Source organism: Vigna unguiculata, chromosome 7 (assembly GCF_004118075.2).
Source record: "Vigna unguiculata cultivar IT97K-499-35 chromosome 7, ASM411807v1, whole genome shotgun sequence".
Lineage (NCBI taxonomy): Eukaryota > Viridiplantae > Streptophyta > Magnoliopsida > Fabales > Fabaceae > Vigna > Vigna unguiculata.
The window spans coordinates 23,344,840-23,354,003 of NC_040285.1; the positions used below are offsets into that span (position 1 = coordinate 23,344,840).

The following is a 9,164-nucleotide window of genomic DNA, read 5'->3' on the forward strand; positions in this document are numbered from 1 at the left end:
ATTTTTTTTCTTTTAATTATTTCATTTGTCATAAACTCATTCTCATCTCCAATATATTTTTATCTTATCATAACCTTTATGTAATTATGTTAAAATGATGTATGTTAATAAAAAAAAATCATGTCTCACATTTGAATATTTATATTATTTTTTAATATTTTTATTTATTATAAATTTTCCTTTCACATGAGAATGTTTATACTCTCAATTTAAGGTAATATAAAAAAATTCTTTACTTATTATTATTATTATTAATTTTTGTTTAATTTGAAGAACTCTTTTGTTTCATTAAAATAACTTTCGTTATTTTCAACCATTAAGTATATATATTGATATTTGAAAAGTTTTCTTAGTTCTCTAAGATATTTTTCGTCTTATCATACCTTAGTTAAACATTTAATTTCCTTTGTGTGATTTTTTTCGATAGTCTCTCAAATTATTTCTAAAACACACATTTGTTAATTTTTTAATATTTTTATTTATTATTTTTATTTTCATCATGTAGAATAATATTTCGATATATTCTATCTAATTATTTTTTATTTTATAACTCATTATTAATCATAATGTAATTTTTTCACTTTAAATTCTGTTTGAAGTGGTTAAAATTATATATATATATATATATATATATATATATATATATATATATATATATATATATAATGATATTTAGGAATAGTATATGATAATTCACTACAAGAAAAACATGAAATGGTGACTGATTTAGTCAGTAACCCATATCAGTCACTATTTTTCGTCATTGGTGGTAGTAGTTGATTTATTGTCTGAATCAATGACTAAATTAGTGACTGATTCAATGATCGAATCGGTACTTGATTTAGTGACCAATTTAATTACTAATTTATTTGTAATTTAATGACAAATTTTTTTGTCACTAATGATATTTCTATTTATTTTTAACCACTTCAAACATAATTTAATAATTAGTTCTCTAAGGTTTTTTTCATTTTATCATACCTTAATTATACATTTAATTTCCTTTGTGCGATTTCTTTCGATAGTCTCTCAAATTATTTCTAAAACACACATTTATTAGTTTTTTAATATTTTTATTTATTGTTTATTTTCATCATGTAGAATAATATTTCGATATATTCTATCTAATTATTTGTTATTTTATAACTCACTATTAATCATACTGTAATTTTTTTCACTTTAATTGTATAAATAACTTTTATTTACTACAATATAAAAATTTAATGTAATTTCTATGAATATTTTTTTGTCACTATCCAATATATATTGAAGTTCAAAAGATACAAAATCTATGTCAAAATTTTATTATTATGTTTATTATTTGTTCTTTGTGTCATTTTGATCAAGTGATGTATTATAACTTTTATTAGTGTATAAAAAGAGATTCATTGTAATTTAAAAAATTGAAGTAAACAAACATTTAAAATATATTTTAATTTGAATATTTGTTTTCCTTTTATTATTTGTTCTTTGTGTCATTTTGATCAAGTGATATATTATAACTTTTATTAGTGTATAAAAAAGAGATTCATTAGAATTTAAAAAATTGAAGTAAATAAACATTTAAAATATATTTTAATTTGAATATTTGTTTTCCTTTTATATTTTTTTAAAATATTTTTTAATTTTATCAACTAAGTTCATCAATGTTGTAGTTTGCAAATTTAATAAATGTTTTGGTTCACATGAAATTTTATTTGGTATTCTAATATAAAATGTAAACAATTATAATTTATTTTAAGGTATTTGGCATCGAAGAAAATCCTCCTAATATTGAATATTTCATAATATTATGTTTTTTTCACCGTAATTTTTTTTCTTTTATAAAAATTAATATTGAAGTAGTTAGAACACGGGTACGGGTATGAGATTATACCCGTTACCCGGTGGGGATGGGGATGGGAAAAAAGTTTGATACCCGTTGGGTTTGGGTATGGGGATGGGGATAAATTTTTTATGCGGGGATGGGTATGGGATAGCGAAACCCGTCCCCGCCCCGCCCCGTTGCCATCCCTAACAGGCACAAAGCATCATGTTATAGCAAACAAGCAGGACACTATGACTCAATTATCCGGATAAATATACTAAGATCGGATTCACTGGACGCTTGCACTTGTGGTGGCCTCTACTGCTCTGTAGAGCCATTGCCAATGGGTTTCACCCTACCACGCACAAGGTTAGCCTTTAAATGTCTAAGGCCATTCTCCTGCCTGTAGACTAGGGTCTCCCGCTACTCTCACCACTTGGGTCAGTTTACTCTACTTGAGACTCACTGACCCTTTAGAGCTTCGGGATGCGATCCTTACTTGAATCCATACCTTAATATATACACTACACACCACCATGAGGTCTCTCCACGAGACTCATGGAATTACGCCTATCACACAACAATTTCATGTTCCTCATAATACAACCACCAATTATTTTCTCAACATTGAATTCCCATGCACTTTCTCAACCAACAAAACAGAATCTCATACAATACTCATGCTAAAATACAAAATTTCAGTGTATACTACCCACACAACTCATGCAATTACACCAAAATCATACATATTCGAAGTAAATAGCCACCCTAAGTAAACAGGAATTAAAACACAAATCTGCATTGTCCTCGCCTGAGTCGCCGCGACCATCTCACTTAAGCTAGGCCGTCTCGCCTGGGCGAGACCTGGAACAATGGCCCTCTGCTGACCCTCACCTAGGCGAGACCAGCTCGCTTGGGCGAGATCGCCTTTCGCCCAAAAATAAAACTCCCTGCTTAGACGAGGATGCGAGCAGAGTATGCGAGACAACGCATTGCTCAAGACAAGAACCCTCTACCTGGGTGAGTCGCTCCAGCAGAACCTGGACGAGTTTCTGCTATTCTCGCCTAGGCGAGACGAGCTCGCTTGGGCGAGAATATCAGCTCCCGCCACTATTTCCCACATGCAGTACCAAGAACAGTCAATCCAAACCACGCAGTTCATTCATACATGAGTACAAGCATCCTTTAAATCATTTCAAGCATTAAACAGAACTTAAACACACCACATACTTCAAAACACAGAAGAATCTAGCTTCCCTTACCTTTTCTAGACACGAGAAAAGAAGCAGCAACCCAAGGAACGCAACCAGGCACAACAGCTCTACGGACTAAAATGGTGAGCTGAAACAGAAACCCCAAGACCCAAAACGAGAGTAAGAAATGGAACCCTAACCGCAACAAAATGCTCAACTGGAAGAAGGTGGAAAGAGAAAAGGAAAGGTTATAACAGATCCGGAGGTACTTACCAAAGAAGAACACTGAGCTAGCTTGAAGATGGAGTTTTCTCTATGCCCTAGCAGAGCTCCTTGCTTGAGATGTGGGATGGACAGGAAGGCTGTTTCTGAAAAGGTGACAAGAGGTAAATGAGAAAACTGAGTGGGTATAGGGGATTCCTTAAAGGGCTGGTCTTGGGCCTACGAAAGACCAGACCCAAACCTCTTTGGGACAGCAAAAAAGGACTTACAGAATAAATAAAAAAGAATGAAAGAATCAAATGAAAAGATTAAGGAATGATGGAAAACTCAAAGTATATATATATATATATATATATATATATAAAGGGACTCATGGGACAAAATCGAATGAGAAGTTCCGTGAAGACAAAAAAACAAGAAAGAGAAGTTACACGAAGACGAAAAAAAAAGAAACTTAGTAGGTTCAGGTGGGATTAGTTTTATTGAGACAACGGAAGTAAATAAAAAATGTCAATTTTTTCTAATGAGCCTCATAGATAATACTAACCCTGTCTAACCATTTGAGATAAGACAATATTTTATCAAATGGTCTGGTTCGATAAATCTTGGTTGACTGCATGCAGAAATGTAGGTGAATTTCTAGATTTAGGTTGATTAACTTAGTTTAAATATATCAATTTACACAAAAAAAAAAAAACTTTTTTAACACATCAATTGTATTAGTGATAAAACCTTCACTTATCTATTTTCAATATTTTTTTCATCCAACCAACCTTTTCTTATTTTTTGTACGCACTTGTGTGTTAAAAACACAAAATTGTTACTGGTTAGGTGTTGTTTCAAGTGACTATCGAGACGACGCCGTATAGTTCGTTTTGATAAACCCTAACAAAACCTACTAAGGAATCGATCAACAAGAGACAAATAGCACCTCGCGTGGGCTGTGGCACGATCCCAGATCAACGGAGATGAATCACGGCCGTCTGGTTTCTGGTGGAGGGTGGCTACTCCGGCGACTTTGCACGGCGGCTGAGAGTCCCACAAAAAGTCCAAACCTCTATCGAATATTATCGGCGTTGGACAAGACCGGAGGAAGCGTGTCGGAAACTTTGGACAGCCATGTAATGCAAGGCAAAGCCATAAAAAAAACAGAACTCGAAAGATGTGTGGAGGAGCTCCGAAGGTATCGCAAATTTCAGCATGCACTCCAGGTATCAAGTATCAATTTAAATTATTTGTGATTTTGATATATGTTGAAGTTTATAATTTATGATGATTGCAGATAATTGAATGGATGGAGAAGAGGAAAATTAACTTTTCCTGGGATAATTATGCAGTGCAATTAGATCTTGTGTCAAAGACCAGAGGGGTGGTTGCGGCTGAAGAGTTTTTCAGCGGTCTTCCTCCTCCAGCCAAGAACAAGTATACGTATGGTGCTCTCTTGAATTGTTACTGCAAGGAACTAATGAAAGACAAGGCATTGAGTCATTTTGACAAAATGGATGAATTGGGTTATGTCACTTCTCTGTCTTTCAACAATTTGATGAGTCTGTATATGAGAAGTGGTGAACCCCAGAAAGTTCCTCACCTGGTGGAGCTAATGAAAAGGAGAAGCATTTCATTGTCTCCATTCACGTATCATATCTGGATGAACGGCTGCGCCTCTTTGGGCGATCTTGATGAGGTGGAGAGAATCTATGAGGAGATGAAAACTGAACATCGGATAGGTTGGCAGACTTACAGCAACCTTGCTGCAATTTATGTGAAGGTTAAGGACTTTGAGAAGGCTGAAATGATGCTTAAGGAGATGGAGAAACGAGTGAAGCCACGGGAGCGTGTTGCTTACCATTCCTTGCTTGGCCTTTATGCTGGGACTGGTAATCTTGGAGAGGTTCATAGAGTGTGGAATTCCCTCAAGTCTGTCTCCCCCGTCACCAATTTTAGCTATCTGGTTATGCTTAGTACCCTCCGAAGGCTTAATGATATAGAGGGCTTAACAAAATGTTTTAAGGAGTGGGAAGCTAGTTGTGTTAGCTATGATGTGAGGTTAGCTGGTGTCTGTGTTAGGGCTTATTTGGGTCAGAACATGGTGGAAGAAGCTGCATTGATGTTTGAGGGGGCTAGCAGGAGGAGCGAAAGGCCTTTGTTTAGGATTGAGGAAATGTTCATGTTGTATTTCTTGAAGAAACATCAATTGGATGCTGCTGTGAGGCACTTGGAGGCGGCACTTTCAGAAGTCAAGGGTGATGAATGGCGTCCTTCACCACAAGTTGTTGGGGCTTTTCTGAAGTACTACGAAGAAGAGACGGATATGGATGGTGTTGATGAGTTGTATAAGATTCTCAAGGCTATGAATTTTGATGATTCCTGGATTAAAACCTGCATTAATGCGGCCAAAGCGTCTCCTGAAACTGATCCAATATTGAAGGAAGATGACCCTCAAAACTATCGTGCTCAGGAGAACTAGACATCAAGAAAAAACAATTGTGTGGAGTTTGTAAGCACGGTTTATGATGCAAGTGATTTGGCAGTTATCTTGGTTTTCATAAGATTAGGAACACTTTATCCATAATCGTGTAGAATTAATACTTCATTTCTGAAATATCTTTAGTTCTATTTTTTCTTATCGTTCCCGTATTTTCTATTTCAAAATAGAACAACTAAAATAGAAAATCATTTTTTCATTAGGAAGACGAGACAATCCATTTAAATAGAATAAATTTATTAATTAAAAACATCACATATATAGGGATTCACCATTATAGTCATCATGACAGAGTAAGCTAGTATAAAATAATTTTAACATGTTATAGCAAGCAGATACTTAAAACAATTTGCAAGCATGTAACAAAGTGGATACAAAATCCGGATAAGCTTGCACTTGTGGTGGCCTCTACTGCTCCGCAGAGCCATTGCCAATGAGTTTCATCTTATCCCACACAAAATGTTAGCCTTCAAGTATCTAAGACCATTATCCTACCAAAGTTATCTTAAGTATTGATATTTATATTAAAATTTAGTGGTAAAAGTTATGAATAAAACTAATGGCGTTATTAGACCTAATTGAGACACTTTTTTAAGAGTTGAAACTCATCGATTGACACCTTTTTAAAATAGTATACCAAACTGACACATTCAAACAAAAGTGGGTACCATCCGACTAATTAAACCTTATATTTATTTTGTACGGGATTTTAAATAAAATTTCCTATACATCACTAACCAATTATTGTATCAAATTTTTAATTTAAAACAAAAAAAAAATCATATTCAAATATTATTTTCTAATCTTATCGTTATTATTAGTTTCGATATTATTAGTTGTAATTTTATAATGTTTTAACATAATAAAATTAATATTAAAATAGTTTTATTTAACTTTATTTAATCTATAACTACTATTAATCAATAATTATTTTTCTCATATTTTCTCCATACATTTTTACTTTATTTTCTATAAATATACTTTTATTTTGTTTATTAATTTAATAACATTACAATATCATCAATTATTAATATAATTTAAAAAATGCGTATACACAGGCGCGATAGCACCTATGTTTACGCTAGTTTATTATAAAAAATACTCATAATTAATTATTTATTATTTTCGCATATCATTAAATATTTTGTTTTAATATTATAATTTTAATTATATATAATTTAAAAATTAATTATAATCATATAAATCATTTATTTAATTAAATATAAGAAATTTTACATTAACTTTTTAATACATAAAAAATAAAAATATATAATATTTTCTAAATATAATAAAAATTAATTACTTCTAAACACAAAATAAAAAAAACAAAGACCCGTGCGTATCAAAACCTAGTTCAGTTAAAAATATACAAAATTGTTACGGGTTACCCTGCTGTTTCAAGTGACAATCGAAACGATGCCGTGTAGCCTGTTTTGATAAACCCTAACAAAACCTATCTATGGAATCGATCGACAAGAGACAAATATCACCCGTTTCTGCTGTGGCAAGATTCCAGATCTACGGAAATGAATCACGGCCGTCTGATTTCTGGTGGAGGATGGCTACTCCGGCGACTTTGCACGGCGGCTGAGAGTCCAGCAAAAGGTCCAAACCTCTATCGAATGTTATCGGCGTTGGACATGACTAGAGGAAGCGTGTCGGAAATATTGGACAACCATGTAATGCAAGGCAAAGCCATAAGAAAAGCAGAACTCGACAGGTGTGTGGAGCAGCTCCGAAGGTATCGCAGATTTCAACATGCACTCGAGGTATGGAATATCAATTTAAAATTATTTTTGTGATTTTGTTGTATGTTGAAGTTTATAATTTATTATGATTGCAGATAATTGAATGGATGGAGATGAAGAAAATTGACTTAACCTGGAATAATTATGCAGTGCAATTAGATCTCGTGTCCAAGACCAAAGGGTTGGTTGCGGCTGAAGAGTTTTTCAACGGTCTTCCTCCTCCAGCCAAGAACAAGTATACGTATGGTGCTCTCTTGAATTGTTACTGCAAGGAACTAATGAAAGACAAGGCATTGAGTCATTTTGACAAAATGGATGAATTGGGTTATGTCACTTCTCTGTCTTTCAACAATTTGATGAGTTTGTATATGAGAAGTGGTGAACCCCAGAAAGTGCCTCACCTGGTGGAGCTAATGAAGAAGAGAAACCTTCCCTTGTCTTCATTCACGTATTATATCTGGATGAACGGCTGCGCCTCTTTGGGCGATCTTGATGGGGTGGAGAGAATCTACGAGGAGATGAAAACTGAAGAAGATCGAATTGGTTGGCAGGCTTACAGCAACCTTGCTGCAATTTATGTGAAGGTTAAGGACTTTGAGAAGGCTGAAATGATGCTTAAGGAGCTGGAGAAACTAGCTAAGCCACGGCAGCGTGATGCTTATCATTGCTTGCTTGGTCTCTATGCTGGGACTGGTAATCTTGAAGAGGTTCACAGAGTGTGGAATTCCCTCAAGTCTGTCTCCCCTGTCACCAATTTGAGCTATCTGGCTATGCTTAGTTCCCTCCGAAAGCTTAATGATATAGAGGGCTTAACAAAATGCTTTAAAGAGTGGGAAGCTAGTTGTGTTAGCTATGATGTGAGGTTAGCTGGTGTCTGTGTTAGTGCTTATTTGGGTCACAACATGGTGGAAGAAGCTGCATTGGTGTTTGAGGGGGCTAGCAGGAAGAGCAAAAGGCCTTTGTTTAGGTTTGAGGAAATGTTCATGTTGTATTTCTTGGAGAAACGTCAGTTGGATGCTGCTGTGAGGCACTTGGAGGCGGCACTTTCAGAAGTCAAGGGTGATGAATGGCGTCCTTCACCACAAGTTGTTGGGGCTTTTCTGAAGTACTACGAAGAAGAGACGGATATGGATGGTGTTGATGAGTTGTATAAGATTCTCAAGGCTAAGAATTTTGATGATTCCTGGATTACAACTTGCATTAATGCGGCCAAAGCGTCTCCTGAAACTGATCCAATATTGAAGGAAGATGATCCTCAAAACTATGCACAGGAGAACTAGATATCATGAAAAAGTAATTGTGTGCTGCTTGGAAGCGCAGTTTATGATGCAAGTGATTTGGTAGTTATCTTGGTTTTCTCATGATTAGGAACACTTTCTTAAGAATCGATTAGAATTTAATACTTAATTTCGGAAATATCTTTAGTTCTCATTTTCTATTTCAAATAGAAGAGCTAAAATAGAAAATAATTTTGTCATTCGAAACATGCCACATATAAAACGATCTCACTCTAATTTTCTTTTTTAATTTTTATGTGGGACCATTAACATTTGGATGCCTTACTAAAATGCAAATAACTAAAACAATGCTTCTGTTACAACTAAGAGATAGAGCAAAGGGAAAGCAATATAAAGTAACCCCCAACCGATCTTATTTGTTTTCGAAATGTTAGTAGGAGGGTTCGAATCCACAACCTTTTCCTCTCTTTC

At 34.4% G+C, this 9,164-nt stretch overlaps 2 protein-coding genes across 4 annotated transcripts; both read left to right on the top strand.

Moving 5' to 3' along the window:
• The first annotated feature begins 4,058 nt into the window (after window positions 1-4,058).
• On the top strand, window positions 4,059-5,838 carry LOC114189655 (pentatricopeptide repeat-containing protein At1g02370, mitochondrial-like). 3 transcript variants are annotated; one of them, XM_028078283.1, is made up of 2 exons: window positions 4,059-4,433; window positions 4,505-5,838. In XM_028078283.1, exons 1-2 carry the CDS (start codon window positions 4,191-4,193, stop codon window positions 5,687-5,689), a joined length of 1,428 nt encoding a protein of 475 aa, XP_027934084.1. In that variant the 5' UTR covers window positions 4,059-4,190; the 3' UTR covers window positions 5,690-5,838. The 3 variants fall into 3 exon arrangements, with proteins under 3 accessions (XP_027934084.1, XP_027934087.1, XP_027934086.1); XM_028078286.1 differs by having other exon boundaries at window positions 4,060-4,433; window positions 4,560-5,838; XM_028078285.1 differs by having other exon boundaries at window positions 4,060-4,405.
• Window positions 5,839-7,092: 1,254 nt separating this feature from the next.
• Window positions 7,093-8,932, top strand: LOC114189631 (pentatricopeptide repeat-containing protein At1g02370, mitochondrial-like). Its single transcript, XM_028078256.1, has 2 exons — window positions 7,093-7,476; window positions 7,551-8,932. The coding sequence occupies exons 1-2, from the start codon at window positions 7,234-7,236 to the stop codon at window positions 8,733-8,735; spliced, it is 1,428 nt and encodes a 475-aa protein (XP_027934057.1). The 5' UTR covers window positions 7,093-7,233; the 3' UTR covers window positions 8,736-8,932.
• The last annotated feature ends 232 nt before the right edge of the window (window positions 8,933-9,164 follow it).

Excerpts from the sequence above, each read along its gene's own strand:
- LOC114189655 (XM_028078283.1), top strand. The coding sequence starts at position 4,191 with ATGAATCACGGCCGTCTGGTTTCTGGTGGAGGGTGGCTACTCCGGCGA. Across the intron at positions 4,434-4,504 it reads AATTTCAGCATGCACTCCAG|ATAATTGAATGGATGGAGAA; the intron begins GTATCAAGTATC and ends TGATGATTGCAG.
- LOC114189631 (XM_028078256.1), top strand. The coding sequence starts at position 7,234 with ATGAATCACGGCCGTCTGATTTCTGGTGGAGGATGGCTACTCCGGCGA. Across the intron at positions 7,477-7,550 it reads GATTTCAACATGCACTCGAG|ATAATTGAATGGATGGAGAT; the intron begins GTATGGAATATC and ends TTATGATTGCAG.